Raw genomic sequence first — 22,596 nt, forward strand, 5'->3', positions numbered from 1 at the left:
TTCTACATTTATTTTACTTAGACTAGGGTTAGCTGTCCGTTTACCAGTACTCATCCACACATATGTGCACATAGGGTCTACACAGAACTCTATCAGTAGATATTTTTGTATAGGAGGTTGTCTATCCTCCGGGATAGCACTATATACTCCCATTCTGTGTGTTCTCTGGTAGCTATGTTCCTTAGAGACCATATGACTGTGCCAGTGTGGTGACCAAGGTGAGGTGTGTCTGCACTGGCATCGTCAACTTGCCTACTGCTACGTGCTCCCCAGTGCTCCATCTGTGTCCTGTACTTTATTTGGGGGGGGGGGAGGGGCAATACCGGTACTTCAGGTGCAGGGGGCAAGGGGGATGGGGTGGGGGACATCATGCCCCCAATGAACCTCTCCAGGCGTTGTTCTGGAGTAGACTAACCATAGGCGGAGTGTACACATGCAGCACATAGTTTGGGAATTAGAACGCGATCAGACTCGGGCATATTCAAAGGCAGTCTATTGTGATAGTAGTCCTGGACTGATCTCACTATGATGATATAGGTCGTGCCCAGCATCACAATGCCCAACATTATAAATGACTGTTTTTTTTCCTGATGGGCTAGATGAACATGTGGCTAGACTGCCGATGGCAACCAACAGGCTCAAGGCTGTGTTGAGACTTCGTGTTTGCGACCCGAGTCAATTGTTTACTCACCATGACTAGGCATCGCATCGGGCATCGTATGACCATTTTATATGTCACTGTTCTTAGTCGCACCGGGGGCGTATGCCCGTTTTCAGGAGACTTATCAAAACACATAAGCCCTGTGCCCTGAAGGTTAGGCCTATTGTTAGTCTGAATAGTCCTGGCTACTATCCCACTAAGTTCATTGACTTTCTACTGAACCTGTATGTACGTGAGGAAAGTACTGTTCTGGCCTGAACTACGGATTTCATCAACTTGGTAGAAGGTTTGCCTGTGCGGGACGATCATTTATTTTTAGTATAGATGTGACCAGCCTTTACACCAGCATCCCCAACGAGCTCGGTCACGTGGCATTGTCGTGGTATATCACACACAGGTATACAAGGTGGATGCCCCCGGCCCTTCGTACACGGTTAACAACAGCAGTGACTTCCTTGATGTCAGTCATTCGGAAGACTAACGGGTTCGTGTAAGATAACGATTTGTTTCCGCAGATCCAAGGGACTGCCATGGGTTCGCCTGCAGCAGTGGTCTATGCCGACATTGTTATGCTGTATTTGGAGAATCGGTACATTTTGCCGATCTTAGAGGGGGAGGGTTTAGAGGTTCAGGTTTATAGACGCTTTATCAGTGACATTTTTGTTTCATTGCATGGTTGCGAAGGTCAAGTTCAGCGCGCTTTAGACAGGATTAATAAGTGTTCGGCCCTCGAGTTTGCGCATGAACTGGCACATGATGGCATTGATTTCCTGGACACCACAGTTTTCCGTAGTAAGGGATACATGGCGGTGAAGCCTCATTTCAAGTTCACCAATCGTTTCCTGTATCTGCTTGCCGGTAGTAACCACCCCCGTAGTATGGGTAAAGGTGTGATCACTGGGGAGTTGATCCGTATCCGTCGGTCTTCGACCCTTGACCACCACTACGAAGCTGCTGCCGAGCAGGCGAAGCAGACTTTCCGGGCCCGTGTATACAAGAGCTCCATCTTTCATCTTTCAGACCGTACACCAGGCATGCAAGGCCGGCACAGCTGGGGTGGCTGGGGCGGCCTCAGCCGCCCCACTTTTTTGGCCGTTTTTTTTGTTCTTGTTTTTTTAGCACACTGCAACAAAGCGCGATGATCGCAGCTCAGCTCAAACGTGGCAAATAATGAAGAATCCTTGTGTATCAAGGTCAAGGTGTGTGTGTGTGTGTGTGTGTGTGTGTGTGTGTGTGTGTGTGTGTGCCTGTGTGTGTGTGTGTGTGTGTGTGTGTGTGTGTGTGTGTGCCTGTGTGTGTACGTGCCTGTGTGTGTACGTGCCTGTGACGTGTACAGCCGGTGTGTGCACACCGCTAGCTAAACCGACCAACGGCTACTCCCAGGGCACAAACTATTCTGCTGGAGGCAGCGTCGTCTTCGGCTGAAATTCCGGATACAACCTGCAGGGAAGCATTGTGCGCATCTGCCAGATTGACGGTTCCTGGAGTGGGGCAGCTGCCTCATGTAATCGTAAGTTGAATTTCAAGAGAGCCGATATATCCCTCTTGTGTAGAGAAGCTTCAGGCTTGTAGGGAGGCAGATTCTGGTGGCGTTGATCTTTCCTATTTACAGAGCATGTAATAGTCTGGGTGTTACCTGCCACTTTTCATCATCACAAATGATGATCGTGCTTATCACAGGACCCAGGACCAGTCGGGCATCTCAGCCTGAGTCCTTAGGATATATGTTATACTTGTAGGTGTATGGTTAGGGTGTTTCACCGGGTAGAGGCGACGGTTTCAAATAGGACACAGGTTGCAAACCGGAACGGACTCAATATTCACTTTCTCTCTTGGTATTTTGATTAGAAAACATATGTCACAGTGAGACTACGATGTGTTATACTCCGAGCCAAAATTTCATGGCTCTGCGATGACCAGACGCGCCATACCAAGCAGGTGAGTTTTTGACGTGTTGCTTCGCACTGCGACTTGAGTTTTACGACTTTCGAAAAATCAACTTCTTGTCGCAGGTAAACAGCGGCTCGCCTCTTGCCAATAAAGCACCGCATACCAATCAAAACTAATGGAAGCACACACAAGGCTTATTGTTACTCTGTACTGGCTGTCGTGGAGCGATAGCAATTAGCTAATTTCAGACCCAAAGTGAATTTGACGTGCACTCTAAAACGTGTCCGGTTTGGAGCCACCTCTGATTTGAACTTTTTTGAAGCGAAAAATTGGGCAACTTGGAGGCAATGGGTCAACACAAAGGAGTGGCTCAGTTCGATTGACTCTGGCCCCAGAGCAAACTTCAACATGCCAGTTTCCTTCCACAAACATATTTCGAGTGAAAAATCAACGCTGATGATCGGTTTGGGTCTATACAAATTTGGCTGTCAAGGCGTTCCGGTATCGAACCGTCTACTCTACCAGAACACTGAGTTGTTGGCATAAGCCGGTAACTTTTGTCGAGCCTGTTTTAGGCTACCACCTCCTCCAAATATGCTAATATCTCTTGACTGTACAAAAGATGTGCCGAGCAGACACTTTCTTCATCTCTTGACTGCTTTGTGTGTTGTGTGTATGGGTACGTGTATCCAGCCATTCAACTGCAGTGCCAGTCTGGCTACCTGCCCTGCCTGCGTTCCAGCCTGTGGCTGTATCCTGCCATCACAGCGCTGCGACGGTGTTTGGTACGACTGTGCTGATGGCTCTGATGCACAGTACTGCCCAGGCAAGGTCACACCAGCTCCAGGTAAGCACCAGCAGCAGCACTGATAGTAGTACCATGACTTCTATTATTATTACAGGGTGCGACAGAGCTCTCGGCCATTGAAGAAAATGTTGAGTCACCTCCACCACCACACTGCGCTCTTTAGCCGACTAGACCCTCCTGCACACAACCATCATCATTGCGAGGACACTTCCGTAGACGATATTGATAAACTCCTTCAGACAGCTGTTTCGCTAATACATAGCTCATCAGTGAAGGTAGATATTGAATGATTAAAAATATAGACCAAACTGCTATTATATAGGGGGTTTCCACATACAAAACTGGCATAGCTGAGGTGATAACGCGGGAAAAGGAAAGTGTGAAGTACTGTTGACGCGCATTGGACATGCATGCAGCGTCGGATATTCGGCGCGGAAAATCAATCACTATTCAATGCAGAAATAACGTGCCAGAATCAGAGTACTATGTAGCTAGTAGTGAGAGTCTGTGTACTAGTATTGCAGTTGTCCGAGCGCCATGAAGGCCTGCGAACGCACCTCAAGACCCGCCGACGTCGACAGCCACAGCAGCCCCTGGGGCATGACACTGTACTGCTCGCCCGTCGCGCCAAGACGCTTGGCAGTCACTAGGCTTCATGCCACCGATGTTGTCCGCAAGCTACCTTGTTATCTGCCCATCACCCACTGCCGTTGACACGCTGGGAGGCCCCGCGGCATTCGCCCAGTATATCGTCGTCAGAGCTGTGTCGACGGTACAATAACGCTGGTAGAAACAAACAGTTGGTCGTATGATATTGCGTCCTCCGGATTGTCCCTTGACTCGTCTTGTCCCTCTTCTTGCTCTGACGCTAATGACTTCTATTACAAGCAAAATGTAGAGCTACTGTTGACCGCTATTCACTGCTGTATTTATTTTATTACTTTGCATGGCCATGTTGAGGCAGTCTTCGCATCAATTTCCTTTACACAATGCGTGTACTACAATGTATTCAAAACCAATGTCTGTGCCACGCACACATACGCAAACGTTTTAGGGATGAAACGAGTATATCGAATACTCGAGCGCTTGCTCGAAAATTCGAAAGGAGTGAGGACTCGTTTCGCAAAATACTCAAGTATCTTATGCACAGTGTACTGTATGCTTGTACATCAAGCACGTCTGTTACTCAGACCAGTACTGATAACCCATGCAAGTGTGAAATTATTACTTGTCCCTACTTACCAACAAAAGACGTAGTTCAGACTATTTCCTGCACTAGGCTGCATGCAAGACTACATGTGTCAGGTGTAATACGTTCAGTGTTACGAGAGTGTGTGCAGTACATTGTTTTATGTTGTCAGTAAAATACTCGTACTCGCTCGAATACTCGCTCGTTTTTTCAAAGAGTACTCGAGTCCTCAATTTTGGCACTCGTTTCACCCCTAGGCCAAACATGCATGCACTGAATGCCTGTGCTCTGTGCTCTGTGCACTCTGTGCTTGTGCAGGTCAAACCGACTGCCAGGTCCTGTCACCACCGGCACTGGGCTCAATGACCGTGAACGGCTTGATGTTCAGCAACACGACCACGTTTGTGTGCAGTCTCCCTATGTCCTTATGGGCTCGGTCGTGTGTACTTGTGAAATCAACGGCCAGTGGAGCGGTGTGCAGCCAACTTGCGTCCGTAAGTACATGTACCAATGCTCGACTGGCTTGTATTATGCATTCCCGTTCATCACACCGCTCATACTGTCAAATGCTGCCTCTTTTCATTCACAATGGCATGGGTCACAGTAGATAGGCCTGGTGCAGGTATTGCCAGTTCCTTGCTTGCTGCAGTACAGTATGACATATTAACTTAGCTGGTAAGCAGTGCATGTGTGCATGGCAAGTGTTAATTTTGTCCATTGCTTCCCAACCCATGTGTAGTGACGACTGCTGCTCTGAGTGCGGCCAGTGACGAGCTAGTCAACGACTCCGTCTCAGAACGCATGACACAAACGTGTAAGCCTAGTATTGCTGCATAATTAAGAGCAATTTCTCCTACTGCTGACTGCTGAAAATGTTGTGTCCTTCACAACTAGTCTCTTTGTTCTAAGAAGTCTGCCTCTTTCATCGATTCGTGTTTACCTAGCTGCGTTACGCTATTAGTAGCCTACTACCTGTTGTGCAATGGGGCTGGCCTAAAAGCTGCTCGCTCAACAGTTGTGTTGCATGGCATAGAGGGAGATACGGCAAGCCACCTCGGCATATTTGCGGATAGAGCTTTTATTAGAAAGGAAAAGGACATATGGATACGAGTTAGGAGTAACTGTCCACCACTGTAACTAGCTACTACAGTAAAAAAATGCAACAACTAGGCACAAAACTGACAGAGTGCTGAGACATTCGACGACCTGACTCCTAGCTTCAACACATCTCCGTAGCGCTAACCAAAAGCCTTCCAACTTGGAAGGTTCAAGGTTAAAAGGAGAGACCAAAGAGGGGAAGGTAAGCGCAACGAAAATGAGCACAAGCTAGTAGTTGAAGCTACAGTCCCACAAGAACAAGAAATGTTGATTGTTACTGGACGATGACGAAACCAGTATTACCTTTCCCTCTTTGGTCTCTCCTTAACACTACGGAGATGTGTTGAAGCCAGGAGTCGGGTCGTCAAATGTTTTAGTGCCTGGTTGTTGCACTTTCTGACTGTATTTAGTATATAGTGACAGTTACTCTACACTCATATCCATACGTCCTTTTCCTTTCTACATTAATTTTATTATTGCCATATTGGCTCAACATCCGAGTTTCAAAGAGCTTTTAGTGGACGACTTAATCCATTTTCGGCAATACTTACAACGATCCAATCAGTCATATTGTAGATCAGGCTATGCTGTGGGTAAGTATACTACTGGCCTTGTATGGCTTATTGTTTGCCAGCGAGTATTTAGCATCATCTACTAGTATTCACTCTTTTGACAGCCAAAGAGTATTTGTGTGGGAGGCTGGGAGTCTCGCACCTGACTTGGTCACGTTGCGCCTGAAGGTCACTAAGACGCGGCCATATACGGTGGAGCCGTCGCAGTTCCATCTACTGTCGACCAAACATGCCCGGTATTGGCTATTCCGGTACATGACAGCCCATGCCTGTAGCACCAAGCCTGTGTTCACTTTTGCCAAAGGGATCCACCTTACTCGGCCTTATTTAAATAAGATACTCTGTCACGCTCTCAACTGTTATCAGGTTAGCTCCTGCTCCATGCCCATTGTTGGAGCGACAGTCCTGGAATCCAGAGTTGCAAGTGAGGTGGTGATACGGCAAGCAGACGGTGGCAAAAGTACGGCTTAAAAGCTCTACATCTGGCAAGTGGCCGGCATACCACCCCAATGGACATCGGAACAGTACACGTAGAGTAGCATCTCTACGTGACAGGGTATGAGCGCAAGTGAGTTCTTATGCTCTACTAATGTGCATTGATACTGTGACTATAGTTGCAGGGAATTTTCTAGAACCGCCCCAACCGGTTTTCGACCGGTTGAAATAGTTGGCGACCGGTTGAAAAGTTACAAATCAGTTCCAACCGCCCGTACTTTTCTGTGGGTGAATGGTCATACGCTTTTTTCTGGATGGATACTTCCAGCGAAGCCGCGTGGGCTGGTACTAGGGTCACGAGTTTGTACGGTTTGTACGGTCGAACCACGTCATCGAGCTGTAGCAACGGCGTTGCTACAGTCCAACAGCTCCGCGCGACACTCCAGCACCAAGAAATCTGTTAAATTGCTGTCGAGTGCCATATTTGGGTTGTATTTTGAAAACTATTTCCGGAGGGGGACCCCCCGACTCTTCATTGTACCGTAACCGGTTGGAAATTCGTCCTAGAATATACCCTGAGTTGGTGTACAGATCTCATCACATGAGCCTTAGGCGGGATTTCCTATTGTCACTGGAAAATTCAGCCCTAACAAACAGTGTGATGGATGAATTTGACTCCAGGTATCTGCTTTTGGGAATGCCATGTATGCATGTCTGGCGTGCTGCTGCTATAATGTTGTGGCAGCAGCATTTTGGTGCGATGGACTGTTCTTGTAACGGTGTACCTACCCATTTGCTGTTGCCGGATGCCGTGTTTTGTCAGTTGTGCCTGTTTGAAGGTGCCAGGCCAGCTTGTGTTGGTGCGTTCCCGTTAAGTTGCCAGGGCACCATATTTGTAACGGCGTTCCCGTTTTGCTGTTGTGGGGCTGTGTTTGTATTGGTGTGTTCCCGTTGAAGTTGACGGGGCACCACGTTAGTGGATTGTGCCTGTTTGAAGTTGCCAGGCCAATCCTGTAACGCACACCCGTTTGCTGATAATTGGGGACATGTTTGTCCATTTTGCTCGAGATTCACATGGCTGCGCCAGTTGCCTTGTGCGGATTAGACTGTTATCTGGCACTAGTCTTGATCTGTTTTATTCAGATTCAGATCAGCTATTGTTCCTATACGAGAAAATCTGTGGGTGCACATCCAATTCATTTGCAGATTTGCGTGCTTCTCCTGCAACGGGCGTTTACATGGTACATGGTGTGTGGGCGTATGTGTGGTGTGTTCATGCTGCACAGGCCAGTATTGCCAAGCACTGGGGACCTTTGGCAATCTGAAGAATGTTTTGTCCGAGAATCGATCCTTGGATCTGTGGCGTTGCAGTTGTGGTGCTCCCGACCCTCTTGCGCGATGGCCGCGGAGACCTAGCGAAAAGGTTCGAGACATACGGCATCTCAATATCTTCCACCACAATCAGTACATCAGCACCACCATCGAGTGTAGCGACATCAGCAATAGAAGACGCACATGATATCATCCACCCTTACGGCCTTAGCGAAGACCCGGGAATACCTGAGAAGATGTTAGCCGCAACTTTACTGGAAAAGTCGTCGGTGACAACGGCACTCCATATTTTAGCTGCATGCAGTTAGGTCTCTCAACAAGTGTACCGAAAGTTTTCAAGCTAATACACAAGCAAATTCACTAGGGGCCGAGTATATTTTCCTACACCTCTCCCTGTTTTTGTTGTTATTTCTGCATTCAAATTGTTTGTGTACCTGTACATTTATTACAGTAGAGCCACGCATCCACAGCTGTTGTTTCCAAGGGGTCAGGCTCGTCAGTTATACAAAACCTTTCAGCAATCTGGCCTTAGGCTTAGTTCCTTGACTTTTTGTACCACTTTCTTAGATGCACATCCCACTGGATAGTGAGCAATACGTGTGTACCAGAATCTGTATTCCAGAAAAGCAGAGACTCGAGTCTATTGACACTGCGTTTCTTTTTAAAACGTTATTGGCTGTGGTGTACCTAGAGGTATACACGTACATTCCTGGGTCCCACGTTCTGTGACGCCCGACTGTATTCGTGGTGCCTCAACAACTTTTAATTTTGTGCGCTCGGGAAAACCTGCCGGAGACTGTGAGGCTGCAGAGTGTTGGCTGTGTTTTGCATCATCAGGTCTCCCCAGATTTTCTAGTCTGGCCCTGAATTTTGCCACTCTTCGGTTTCAAAACCTAGTGTGGTGGTGGAAAGCCTAGCAGTGTTGTGTGTGCATGTGTGTATTTTGTACAGTGCTGGCCAGAGAAATCCAACCTCATTAATAAAGTAGCGCGCGTTCGAGAGCACAGACCGGTCCAGTATGTTTACTACTAGGGCTGCATAGCGCCCGGTGCAATTTTATTCATAAGGTTGGATTTCTTTGGCCAGCACTGTAGTTAGAAGTAGGTCCTCTAAGGTCCTCTGTTTGTGCGCAATTGTGGTCACAGTGGCAGTAGTGGGTGAGGGGTAGACTCAGTTACTACGAAGATGGTGTATACATGATGGTGTATACAGTCATGTAGTTGAATGTTACTTCGGGCTTAGACCCAGAGGTTCTTGAAATGATGACCCCGGGTTTATGTACATGTATCATTCAGCTACCGTTGTCATAATGGCACTAGTTGATAGAACACCTGTATAAGTACAGGCTGTACATCTAGCATTTTCCAAAATAGCACTCCGTACTTCGAGGCTGCAGCCGTTTTGCATGCAACGTTGTATGTGTTGATCGGTTGACAGCATGTGACAAAGCCGAGGACATACTAGTGTATCAGGAGTACGAGGACATACTAGTGTATCAGGAGTACTGTTTTTTAACACAGTGCGTCCCCCGCCTTGTCATGTTAATTTATCAAACAAGGCTTACTACCTATACCAACATTATACATGTAGGGCTGTGCATGCTTTCAAAATTCTTCCTTGTTGAAGTAGAATACCGTGCTTGTGGGGGCTTTAGTAGTTCCTTTGCCAGATGTTCTATGCGTATCTCAATGACTTATCAGTTTCAGCACTTGGGCAAGGCACATTCGGGCCTACACATGTAGCCTTGAATTCTGGCTTGGAGGCATTATTTATCTATTTTCATGGCTGCTAGGTTCATCCTTAGTTAAGAGTTATTTCTCCGTGATTCGCTAATGAGTCCACAAAGGACGAAACAGCTAGACAGTACTAGTGCTGTCCCCAGATCGTGTATTCTAAATCCATAATACTGACGCTCAATCTCCAGACAGCTGTTTCAGCCTTTTTTAGGTCCCATCAGTGGAGCTCAGAGCGGGAGGTTAAACAAATGGCAATACGGTCTATATGAAATGAACAAAAAAAGCAATTTGAAAATGGCTCAAAGCATCAAAGTCAGCGAGCTATCTGCAAGACACGCACAAAGAGAGCTTTGCACGAAGGCAGATACATATTACATATACCTTTGACACTAACCAAAAAGAGTGCTCAATCAAGTCAACGCAAGGCAGCGTAATGCGGTGATCGAGTCTATAAAAAGCTATAGTGACATGTAGCCAGGCCCCCAGCACAATAAGCTGACTTGCATCATGCTAAAATCGTTCACACAAATCTCTTATAATAATTATTATATAGATTGCAGGATAGGGTGGTTGCACCAGGAAGTGCTGTCTCTGCGATAGTGGGACCAGCCAAGATTGCAGTACAGTCGTCCACCATCAATCCAGCACTTCATTGGCCCACGCCCTCGATACACCAGCATGATTTCCGGAGTTATTACCATTCATTGATACATGCCCCCCCCCCCCCACCCCCCAGTTCTTCGGCACCTGACCCGAGTTCTATTTGGGCCGCACTACTTTGTAGCAGTCATACTATAGTACTAGAACTGGATGCACGTGATATCCACTGGAGCTGGCGCTGGCCACGAGCTGACCCACCGCCGTGCCTCCCAGTGTCAATTTTGCTTATGTGATCCTACCACAATCTGGAACATTATCAGTACTCGCCTCTGTTGACTTGCCAGCACTAGTTCTGGTGGATCCGGGCATGTTTCTGCCTTCTCTTAAGCATGTATTCTCCTGCAGGTGCATCTTTCACCTCCCTCTAATGCGCGAGCACATTTTCTGTGGAGATTCAACGACACATAGACCAGAAAATACAGAACGGAACAGTGGCTGCCAATGCGACACAAGTACCACATAGACCTAAAAACTCATAAGTACCCTGGGAGTTAGATGCATTTACGGGCAGTATGCCAGGATTTGCGCAGCTAATTTAAAATCAGATTAGCAATGCTGTGTGCTACCTAGGTGGCATCTTGGACTCAAAAACCAACCGATTGTGGTCCAACCCAACCGACAGCGTTGTCGGTGGGTTCCGATTGGCAGGTGTTGGATGGACGTATGATCCATGCGTCCCCACAAGCAATGAGAAGTTAACAATGCCACTAAGGATATAATATCGCGGACAGCAGTACAATGAAACTGGGCCATTCATTATCAGCAATATCAGGGGTATATCCAATCCGATAAGACGTACAGCTCGTGTATGGCAGACTTTACAGCAGGTCCCGACATAGCTTGCCCCGTGCCCTTTACCACTCCTGGGCCAAAACTGTTGTACAATACTCGAGAGGGTCTAGCCTAGTGAGTGTGAATAGAACCTGGCAAACCATATCTCCAAGTGATTCACATGTTGGTATATTCTCCGTTATCATACATCAATTCCGAGCAATTTGACACCCGAATATTCTCGCACCACTACTGCTGAAGTATTGACCACAAACCATGTTCCATTTGACTTACAAAAGGAACTTGCAAAAGGCATGAGAGCACTGGAATCCGTAAAGACTCTCGCATTATTTATTAGCCACCATACATACCTTTCGGGAAGTCGTGTTGGAAGCAGCATGCTCGGAGAGCAGAGCTGAGTGAGATCTGCATACAGTAACACAGCGACAATGAACCACATGAACAGAAGGAAGCAGTCGTATCCGTACACATCTGAATATGCGCTTATGGGAGGAAAATCCGTGCGACAAAAGAGGACCGTGTTATGCAGGTGTATGTCTTACCCGGGTACGTACTAAGTGAGTTCCACCATACGTATATAATTTTATTGCAATTGAATCACTTGACTGACTGGAGCCAAAAATATCAATTGGCACTTACTCCGGTTACCCGAATGTTTCGGTACCACTATCATTAGGTTTTTTGCAATCGAACCAAGTCATAGTTGAGTCATTTTCAATGCGTTAGGTGTTACCTGACGTGCTCACTGCATCAGCCGCTATGTCAGATTCCACCAGGCATGCACCAAACCAGGCGCAATGCGCACACTGATGATGGTGGTTGGCACACAACGAGCAGTAGTAAAAGTGAAAGGACTTTTTGCATGTGATTTTGTTGTAATTTGTGCCAGTCGAATTGTCTCAGTGTAACTAGTTTATCGTTAGCTTACTAGTTTGTTTATACAAAAGAGAAAGACCAAGGAACTACAAGTTACGCTATACTGTCCACTAACACCACCAGTTACTAAACAATCAGCTCATGCGATAGCTATTGCACGACACTGAACAGCTCTAGCACATCTTGGATGCGCACTCCAACAGCCTTGTGGACGACGACCGTCACTGGAGAATCGGTCCGTCGCTCCACCAGCCCGGCGGCACAGTGGACAGTGCCTTGGGGGTGTCAGGCATGGATCAGGCTGATAAGGACGTGGTGGAGACGGAAATGATGTTTGCAAGGAAGAGTGATGATATGCGTACGTGCTCTCCGCCAGTTGTTGAAGCAACAGTCCGGCAGTGGAAAGTCGGCAAGGTTAAAATAAGTGACCAACTGGGTGAAAGTACACCAAATGTGGCCCATCTCTTGAATGGTGCGGACCACGGCAAGGACCTGAAGTTGAAGGTCGTCAATGGCAACACCGCATGGTCGACGTCAATGGGAACATCAAGCCATCAAGTTGGTGGAACTATGGAATGTCCGTCGCAGGCTGCAGCGACAGGGTAACGTGCTCAGGGAAGAGTACAGCGACGATGATCAGCTGTGTCTTGCACGCAGTCGTGTTGATCGTGGCGTGCAGAACAACAGAGTCAGTTGCGGTATTCGTACATTTGTCTGTTTAGGATTGTGATCCCCAGGAAGTCCTTTCGTGAGGAGTGATGTCACGCAACGAGCAGTAGTCAAAGTGAAAGGACTTCTTGCATGTGATTTTGTTGTAATTTTGTAAGGTGTGGTGGCAGAACTTTCAGCTGGTAGTGGGTGATGGGCTGTCTGTGTGACAACAATTACGGGCTTGACGAACGACATAATTATGGCGAGTCGATCTTTGGCCAGTTGCTGAGTTGGAGATCGTCACCGTAGACCCAGAGATCTGGTCCACGGTCCAGGGGTTGGGATCCCACTGTGGTGAGAGCTTGTGTGCCTGCTCATTGCGGCGTAAGGCGCGCTGACCAGGAGTGAGGATGGGGGCGTTTGACCGGCGGGTGGCATTGGCAGCGTCGCACTGGGATTGGCGGAATTGCTGGTCACGGTGGGCAGCTGAAGGTAAGTCTGGTGCGGCTGCCGTAATGCAGGGTATGCTGTCGCGGATGGGGCGACCAAACATGAGTGTTGCCGGTGCCTCGTGAGTGGCAGGGTGTGGCGTGGTGCGGTACGCTAGGAGCCATTGGTCAAATGCAACATTGATGTCTTCGCCAGCTAGTTTGGCAGTTCGCAGAACTTTGCCAATGGTACGGTTGAGGCACTCGACTGCTCCGTTTGCTTGTGGCCACAAAGGAGGGGTGTGGCGGTGCTGGATAGCGTGTTGCGCGAGGAAATCAGCAAAAGCCGAAGAACGGAACTGAGGACTGTTGTCCGAGACTAGCTCTTCGGGCAAGCCGAACATGGATAATGTAGAGCGCAGAGCTACAACACCGGCCGTAGTGGGTGTCGTGCTGAACACGTTGATGACCGGGTAGCGAGTCAACTGGTCGATAGTGGCAAGCAGGTGCTGACCGTTTGGCATGGGTCCATACAAATCGACGAAGACTCGTTGCCACGGCTTGGTGGACGGTGGTGTGGGCACGGACTCCCGGACGTAGCGGTGTCGTTGAGAGAGTTGCTTGGCACGGAATACATTGCCGGCAGAGTGCTTCGGCTTCAGTAGCCATGTTGGGCCACCCAACATTGCTGTTGAGCCGTTGCTTGGTGCGGACAATATCTTGGTGGCCCGCATGTGTAAGCTGCAGGGTAAGCCGTTGGAGGGCCGTGGGAATGACGAGACGGTCGTTGCGGAGTAGTAGACCGTCACTCTCAGACAGTTCATGGCGGAGGGCAAAGTACGGGCGGACCGTGGTGTGGCTGGAATCCCAGCGGCCAGATTGCAGAGAGGAAAGGATGGCTTGCAGTGTGGTGTCTGCGGTGGTGGCGTCCGCAATCTCCTTCAGAGCCAACGCATTTGGCTTAGCTGCTGTAGCTAGGGCATGTATGTACGAAGTGTCTTCCTGTGCGCCGATGTTTGGCAAGTCGGGATGAGGCTGCGGATTGCGACTGACGACGTCGGCCGGGTTTTCTGGGCCAGGCTTGTACTGGAGCTGGAAGCTGAGATCCTGCAGGCGGAGGACCATGCGCTCAATTCATGGTGGAGGTCTCGATCCGACGGCCTTGAGTTGCAGGAGCGGCTTGTGGTCGGTGACAACGGTGAACTGTGGATCACCTTGTCAAGTCGTGGTGAAAGCGAAGGCAGCCAAACTTGACACCCAATGCTTCCCGTTCAGTTTGAGAATATTGCTGCTCGACGCCGGAGAGTGCACGGCTGGCGAATGCTACAGGTGCATCGTGGCCGTTGTCTTGGCGTGGACACAGGATTGCGCCGAGGCCGGTGCGTCGACATACAGTGATGTGTTGCGGTCAAAGTATTGCAGCATGCAGTCTTCGGCGATGGCCTTCTTCAGTGCATGAAATGATTGCTGCTCAACATCAGTTCAACGCCAAACAGTACCTTTCTTAGTGAGAGCAGGGAGTGGCGTGGTGAGATCGGCCACGTTACGAATGTAACGGCGGAGGAAGTTGGTGAGACCCAGGAAACTCTGTATGTCGCTGACGCAAGATGGCGTAGAGAATGTAGCCACAGACTGCTGGTGGCTGGGAGAGGCGCGGATGCCCTTGTCGGAGTAGACGCTAGCCATGAACTTGAGCCGAGGCTTGAGGATGTGACATTTGTGACATTTGGCTCGGTTGAGTGTAACGTTGTGATCTTGGAGCCGCTGGAGGCAGGCGGCGAGTCGTCGGTTGTGCTCTTCGACGCTCTTACCAAAGTTGAAGATGTTGTCGTGGACGTTCTTCACACCGTCGAGGCCAGCGAGCCATGGCGTCCAGTGTGCGCTGTAGGATCTCGGATGCGGACGATACGCCCATGGGCAGACGTTTACAGTGCAAAACTGCGTAGCGACGTGACTCAGGGTGGCCTGGCTCTCCACAGCGGTAGCAGAGCGATGTGCTGGATTCCCGCCGGCCTGGAGCGCGAGTGGCGACTGGGGCAGGTGGCTGGTGGTACGAGTTTGCAGCTGGATGTGGCGAAGACTGCATCGGTCGACGCGACGGAGTTGAAACAGTAGCAGGAGGCGGCTGTGTCCTTTTGTAGAACGGTGGCTGATGACGGAGGGCATTGATCGAGTCTTGTGTGCGCCGGAACGCCGTCGTCTGTTCCACTGACGCTTCAAATGCTCTGGCGGCCTTGAGCGCCTTGGCGAGATCAAGGGACCCAGTCTCCAGCAGTTTTCTGCGGAGTGGATCGGACGTGCATCCTGCCACAATTTGATCACAGAGAGCCACGTTCTTCTGGGCATCGTCGGCGAAGCTGCAGGTCGTTGCCGATGCCAGCAAACGAGTATAAAACGTGTCTAATGTTTCGCCAGGCTGCTGGGTGACCTGCCGGAAGTGGAAGCGGGCCATGCTGGGGCTCTGCTTCGACTGAAAGTAGTCGGCGGCGGCGGTTACGAGGCCGTCGAGATCGTTGCCAGTGTTGGCTAACGTAGGGACGAGCTGCTGGATGTCCTTGCCGGCCACATACTGGAAAGTGTCTCTCTGGCGAGTGTCATCCGAGATGCCGGCTGCTGCGACATAGAGTTGGAAACACCGTTCCCAGGCAGGAAAATGGGCAGCAGCATCGTAGAGACTGCTGTAGATCGGGAATGGCTCCGGAGGCGGTAGTGACAGTAGGGACATGGCGAGGATCAGGCGTTTGCTCGCAGCGCCAATGTAATGTTGTTCTCTTGCTGTATTCCAAACAACAACTAACTCGGAGCTCCGGAAAGCTCCGCAATAGTGAGGTTTTGCATTCCGAATTTCGGCTTGGCGTTCTTTGGTAATTTGTCGAACATCAAAATGTCGAATTTTCGCACCGACGTTTGTTTTGCAAGTCGAAAATGATGTGTTTTGATTTCGTGAGCCCCAGCATCAGCAATGTCCTGTCCCGTGCTCCTTTTCTTGCTGATTCCGACAAACTTTGATCGCGCCCAAAGAGTCGAGGGCCAAACCTGCCTCCTCAGTCGCCTCAGAAAAACCAACTCCATGGCCAAGTCAAATTTTATGGGTATCGCCATAGTCTTTTCAGCCACACAGATGACGGTGAGGACACTCCAGGCGAAAGAGAGTAGACAGGCAGTGGAGAGGAGCAATCAGAGGTAGCTGACGATGCTGATGTCGTCAAAGACGCCTGCGAAGCCATGCCAAGATAAGAAACCTCTTTGAATAAATCACGCGCTAGCGCTCTTCCACAAGAAAATTCATCCGAAGAATATGTTCGGCAAAGTGAGCTTTTTCCGAACAAACATGCCGCATCTTCGTGTGCATTTTCGACCTCGCTCCCGCGTGCCGAATCTTTTGCCGAATTTTGGAATGCAAAACCTCACTAATATGATGCCAACAGAATGTAATGGTGTGCGTGCATGCGTACAGAGTCGGTGCGTACCGACTGTCAGCACAGGTGTGGAAAGCAGCATATGTAAATGGATAGGAGCACAAACGGTGCCGCGTGCATATATGTGTCGGTAGAGCATGAAACTCTTAATCTCAGGGTCGTGGGTTTGAGCCCCACGTTGGGCGCCAAATGTCGTCTCGGTTGGAGAACGAGCTGCCTCTACTATACCCTCGCCACGCCACACATCAAACGGACTAGTCAAGTGGTTTTTCTCTAGAGCTAGAGAGAGAGCTATTCATTACTACACTTCAGGAGACGACGGGCGAACTGACAACTGACATGGCGAAAGGAAACATGATATCGGAAAGTGGTGCCCTCATCAGCACAAAAAGTGGCGTACTCGATATCATATCAGCACAAAAAGGTGCACGTGTCAGCAATACAACAAAGCAGCGCAGCAGCATGTACGGGTCAGCATCACAGAAACACAAATACAGCAGCAGGTACGACAAAGAGACAACACGTGCAGCCACATGTACAACATATGGGTGTGACAGTCCATATATGTACGTGTGAACACTACACACGATGAGAACATGCAAAGTATGGAGACCCAGACTGTGTGGTCAGCAGGACACAGCCCGTACAGGATGGAACAGACAACTAAACGTAATATAGCACCACGTACCGGCGGACTAGTCGACGCTGATGGGAGAAGTGGCACCCCCTGAGGCAGCTACGGATGCTAGAACTCTACAGCCAGACCAACACCAATATAAAACAAAAAGGTACACCACACCAGGAAGCAAGTCAAATAAAGATGTGTGAACAACAGCCACACACCACAGAAAAGCATACAGAACAAAAACTCAATTACCGACACCATAGACACTGCAAAATCCAAACAGGAGGAAAATACTAACTCCCTGAGGACACTGAGCATGAGGCAAACGGGCAAGCAACCTCTTGCCGATGTTCCACCGTGTAACAACAACCGCGCTGGCCACCGGACTGTATGGTAGGGGTATTACACCTGGACCTCAAGACCAACGGGCGAAGGACAGCAGGCCGGGCCCAGGTAAATACAATGAGGAGCACTGTATACAACTACAGAAGTAACCCAAACCCATGCCAATTTGACCAACATACCTTCCCTGCGCATCCATTCCTAGTGTACAGGTCTGAAAGATGAAAGATGGAGCGCTTGTATACACGGGCCCGGAAAGCCTGCTTCGGCCGCTCGGCAGCAGCTTCGTAGTGGTGGTCAAGGGTCGAAGACCGACGGATACGGATCAACTCCCCAGTGAACACACCTTTGCCCATACTACAGGGGTGGTTACTACCGGCAAGCAGATACAGGAAACGATTGGTGAACTTGAAATGAGGCTTCACCGCCATGTATCCCTTACTACGGAAAACTGTGGTGTCCAGGAAATCAATGCCATCATGTGCCAGTTCATGAGAAAACTTGAGGGCCGAACACTTATTAATCCTATCTAAAGTGCGCTGAGCTTGACCTTCGCAACCATGCAATGATAAAGCGTCTATAAACCTGAACCTCTAAACCCTCCCCCTCTAAGATCGGCAAAACGTACTGCTTCTCCAAATACAGCATAACAATGTCGGCATAGACCACTGCTGCAGGCGAACCCATGGCAGTCCCTGGCCTTGGATCTGCCGAAACACATCGTTACCATACACGAACTCATTTTTCTTCCGAATGACTGACATCAAGGAAGTCACTGCTTGTAATAACCATGTACGAAGGGCGAGGGGCATCCACCTTGTACACCTGTGTGTGATATACCACGACAACCGAGCTCGTTGGGGATGTTGGTGTAGTAAAGGCTGGTCACACCTATGCTCAATTATAAATGATCGTCCCGCACAGGCAAACCTTCTACCAAGTTGATGAAATCCGCAGTTGAGGTCAGAACAGTACTTTCCTCACATACATACGGGTTCAGTAGAAAGTCAGTGAACTCAGCGGGATAGTAGCCAGGACTATTTAGATTAACAATAGGCCTAACCTTCAGGACCCAGGGCTTATGTGTTTTGAGAAGTCTCCTGAAAACGGGCATGCGCCCCCGGTGCGACTAAGAACAGTGACATAATATATTATATTAGTGGGCATACGATGCTCAATGCGATGCCTAGTCATGGTGAGTAAACAATTGACTCGGGTCGCTCACACGAAGTCTCAACACAGCCTTGAGCCTGTTGGTTGCCATCGGCAGTCTAGCCGCATGCTCATCTAGCCCCTCAGGCAAAAAAAAACAGTCATTTATAATGTTTGGCATTGTGATGCTGGGCACGACCTATATCATCATAGTGAGATCAGTCCAGGACTACTATCACAATAGACTGCCTTTGAATATGCCTGAGTCCGATTGCGTTCTAGCTCCCAAACTATGTGCTGCATGTGTACACTCCGCCTATGGTTAGTCTACTCCAGAACAACGCCTGGAGAGGTTCATTGGGGGCATGATGTCCCCCCACCCCATTCCCCCCTTGCCCCCTGCACCTGAAGTACCGGTATTGCCCCCCCCCCCCTCCCCAAACAAATTACAGGACACAGATGGAGCACTGGGGAGCACGTAGCAGTAGGCAAAGTTGACGATGCCAGTGCAGACACGCCTGATCTCGGTCACCACACTGGCACCGTATAGTCTCCAAGGGACATAGCTACCAGAGAACACACAGAATGGGAGTATATAGTGCTATCCCTGTGGATAGACAACCTCCTATACACAAAATATCTACTGATAGAGTTCTGTGTAGATCCTATGTGCACATATGTGTGGATGAGTACTGGTAAACGGACAGCTAACCCTAGTCTAAGTAAAATAAAGGTAGAATGTAGACCCTGGGCAAAAAATAAGTAAATAAAAATATTGACTAGTTTGAGGGAAAGACACAAACGGGAAAAGTCTGAAGAAAAAATTGACTGGCACCAAAAAAATAATAATAGCTACACACACGAGGGAACTCGGATGGAGAGCCAAGGATTAAAATTGAAAAAGAGGACCATCAGTTTACGAGTTATCCGTTTTGTCCAACACTAACGGATATAAACGTGATGCAGCTAAGCATCAGGTCGTTGAATGTCATGATCTCATCAGTCAGTTTTTGTGCTAATTGTTGCACATTTTTGACTCAGCAGTATTCTGCATATAACCGTTAGTGTTGGACAAAACGGATAACTTGTAAACATGAGGGAACACTCATCCTTACCCAAGTCCCAACGTCAGCACTCGGCGCTGCTCCGAACCAAGAGGGACACTGGAGAGATCGTCCATCAGCTCCTCTCTTGTCCTGCGATCAAATCGCCTAATGCTAAACACAAGAAGATAGGAAAGGCAAGTAGAATAAATAAATCAATAAAATATTAAACAACAAAACAAGTTTGAACAGCTGCAAACGTAATGGACGATTCGAACAAGACCAATGATATACCTAGCAATAAGTGTGCAGAGTGTGCAGCCCAAGGATAATCATCCCACGGCAAAGTGTATTGTTTAGGGCATAGACTCGAGTAACAGGCTCACCTTTGCTGCATCTCACACCGCTTCACACGGTCATCTACTCTATCACCATGGTAATTTCTGTTGCACATTGCTGCTTGTTTAACAAAAACGTAGAAAACACACCGAATTTCCAGGTAATTACCATGGTGATACGGTACTTTAGCTTGAACCTATTGTATGACGGGTTTTCTATGATTGATAATGACCCAGAGAGAAACTAAACCGGTATCGAATTCCAGTCAGCGACGCAATTCTTCTGAGGTGTAAAGTGACTTCAGGAATATGTTGCAGAAAACTGCGATGCATGCTGATTATTTACTGTGCCCTATTGTGCACAATATACCAGGTGTGTTACTCAGGGATGAAGTAGATGCACACACGTGCCGGGCATCACGGCACAGGTTAGGTTTGCTAGGCTACTAGCCGCTGCAGTGTACTTGTGGTCCGAACTTGCACTCTACTCAACTCTGCATACGCAAAGAGTGCTGGTGCCGAAATGAACCAGAAGGGTACTGAGTGGGACGCAACAACACTGACTCTGTCTACCCATGTACACAGATATGATAGGGTATGCAGTACCTGCTCTAAGATTTAACACAAACCGGGTACACGTCTACCTGGCACAATTCCTGCAACACTGGGCCAGAGCCAGATGCGTTCAAGTGCGGCTACTGTGTGTCAGGGAGTCGTAAACTTACTTTCGACTTCCTGATGTACATGATTGTACATGTACATGTATGAACGTACTCGCATTGGGCACTCTGGCCGCACGCATCTGCACGCGTATGCAGCCTGTCAGTGGCGGTATACCCTCGAACGGTATACAAAAGTATAGTACTCGACAGGACTTCCGACCGGGTCGCAGGTAACCCAGTGTTCTTTTTCCAAAAGGTCCAAGTACTCACAAACAGGGCCACTGACCCGGCTCTGGAGCAGACACTGGTAATCTAGGTCCAAGTTTGCTCGATTATGTTCTGACGCTTCATGTGCTTTCATAGCCAAGGTTTCTCACTTTCTTCGCAAGCTCTTTTAGTCTTGAGAGTTGACAACTGCTTATGGTTGTGTTGGCAGAAAACATGTCAGCTAATCTGACAACCGTCCAACCCCATTTTACTGGTAAGTAGTCAGCGAGTGGCTTTGATGGGGCCATACAGTACTAGAGGGGAAGTTACGCGGCATATTTGTGCTTCCTTTTTGAAAACACGTTCTCGCTCGAAGGGTTTCTAAACTTTATCCCTGCGCTCATTGATGGAGTTCATCGATGGAGTTGCCAGCGGCACTCTACAGAAGAACAATGTTGTCAAGTGTTTTATGAAAAATTGTCAAACATTTTCAAATTGCTATAAGTTTGGTTAGGGCCGGGTTCCACTGCGGCTCCGCAGCTCCTCTGCTCCACGGTACTTGGCTGCATGCAGCAGAGCGGCGCGGTTCCAGTGACACTCGCCATTCACGGTACCGCGATCGTGCTCGACGTTTTTTTTATGACATTTAGCCTGCCTGCGCGCGCGTGAAATCCAAAAAAAATCCTCGTGTTCTGGCCTGTGCAACGAATTAAAATTCCCCCGAATAAAACAATTAAGTGCGGGAAACAATGCAAGCCGTGACCGCGGCTTGCATTTTTTTTGTATCAAGCAGCGAAGCGAAAGCTGGTGATGAGCCGCGGCCTCGCTGGACCAGCTCGTAATGATGACGTTTCATGCCGTGGATGATGTGCGGCGGAGCGGCAGTGGAACCCAGCCCTTAGGCAAAGGAAATTTGTCATTAATTTGTTTATGCTGCATAGATGGAGAGCTGCACACTCTGGCTTATGGACTCTCGCCTACAGTGTAGTCGTACTGCTAGTGTACTGGCATTACAGAAGACACGAAAAACGAGAACATAATTATGGCGAGAAAGTAATTACTGGCTAAGAATTGCCCTAAGACTTACCGCGTCTCAGTGCTCCATACCAGGAAGTAGTACAATACCTACTCCCTGCTCCATACGAGTGTTTTCTCCTCATTCTCTGCATCCTTTACCCCAGGAGTCTCGTCCATTTAGCGGCTCAAATGCTTGAGCTCCGGATAGCGGAAAATAGCTCGTCGTCCATTAGCGGCTCTAATAGTACCTGGTCTGAAGTGTCGCAGTCTAGCACAACTATGATTTTTTCCAGGAGGGTAAGGGTTGCAAACCCAAAGAGACCCTAAGCTTCGTCTATCAAACAAAACAATTGCCCTAAAAAATGGAAGAGGAAAAGAGTGAGCGAGCTGGTCTGAGCGCGCTACTTTTCAAAAAATAGAAGCTGAAAGCCATCAAAGTCAAAGCATTCTGGCTAGCGCGTTTGTGTATGTCACGAGCGCTAGCGCGCTAGTCGCAGCAAACGCTCGCAGGCCAGAGTTAGCGCTATTTGGGCTGTTTGCCGCACGCGGCAGCTGGATGGATCACGTGATCCAAGCTGACAAATAAGGTCCGATGGTTCAGCTACATTGAGCCACAAGCATTGTGGATTTGTTTTGTTTGATGACGTCAACAGATGTACAGGC

General features: G+C 48.8%; 3 protein-coding genes across 7 annotated transcripts in view; 2 read left to right on the top strand and 1 right to left on the bottom strand.

The window, feature by feature from the left end:
• LOC135818256 (uncharacterized) overlaps positions 1–8,781 on the top strand; it is an 18,669-nt gene extending 9,888 nt beyond the window's left edge. For 2 of the 3 annotated variants that reach the window (XR_010553645.1, XR_010553646.1), the window contains 5 exons: positions 1,998–2,171; positions 3,245–3,398; positions 4,867–5,042; positions 5,288–6,786; positions 7,940–8,781. Coding sequence is in view for 1 of the 3 variants with exons in the window: in XM_065331613.1 (XP_065187685.1) it covers positions 3,245–3,398; positions 4,867–4,914 (202 nt within the window). In the remaining 2 variants the exon portion in view is untranslated. The remainder of the gene's footprint in view (positions 1–1,997; positions 2,172–3,244; positions 3,399–4,866; positions 5,043–5,287; positions 6,787–7,939) is intronic. The other variant, XM_065331613.1, reaches the window with a different exon arrangement.
• LOC135818259 (uncharacterized) overlaps positions 1–22,596 on the top strand; it is a 202,863-nt gene that overhangs the window by 158,919 nt on the left and 21,348 nt on the right. The gene's annotated exons all lie outside the window — the stretch shown is intronic.
• LOC135818257 (uncharacterized) lies at positions 10,599–22,527 on the bottom strand. Of its 3 annotated transcripts, none has more exons than XR_010553648.1 (5): positions 22,004–22,527; positions 19,782–19,883; positions 17,236–17,300; positions 11,524–11,578; positions 10,599–10,765 (listed from the first exon to the last, which is right to left on the bottom strand). XR_010553648.1 is itself a non-coding variant. In XM_065331614.1 (5 exons), the coding sequence occupies exons 1-5, from the start codon at positions 20,161–20,163 to the stop codon at positions 10,736–10,738; spliced, it is 303 nt and encodes a 100-aa protein (XP_065187686.1). In that variant the 5' UTR covers positions 20,164–21,365; the 3' UTR covers positions 10,599–10,735. The 3 variants fall into 3 exon arrangements, 1 of the variants encoding a protein (XP_065187686.1); XR_010553647.1 differs by lacking the exon at positions 22,004–22,527 and adding an exon at positions 20,096–21,361; XM_065331614.1 differs by lacking the exon at positions 22,004–22,527 and adding an exon at positions 20,096–21,365 and having other exon boundaries at positions 17,236–17,283.

This window comes from Sycon ciliatum, chromosome 5 (genome assembly GCF_964019385.1).
Source record: "Sycon ciliatum chromosome 5, ocSycCili1.1, whole genome shotgun sequence".
In the NCBI taxonomy this organism is placed as follows: domain Eukaryota; kingdom Metazoa; phylum Porifera; class Calcarea; order Leucosolenida; family Sycettidae; genus Sycon; species Sycon ciliatum.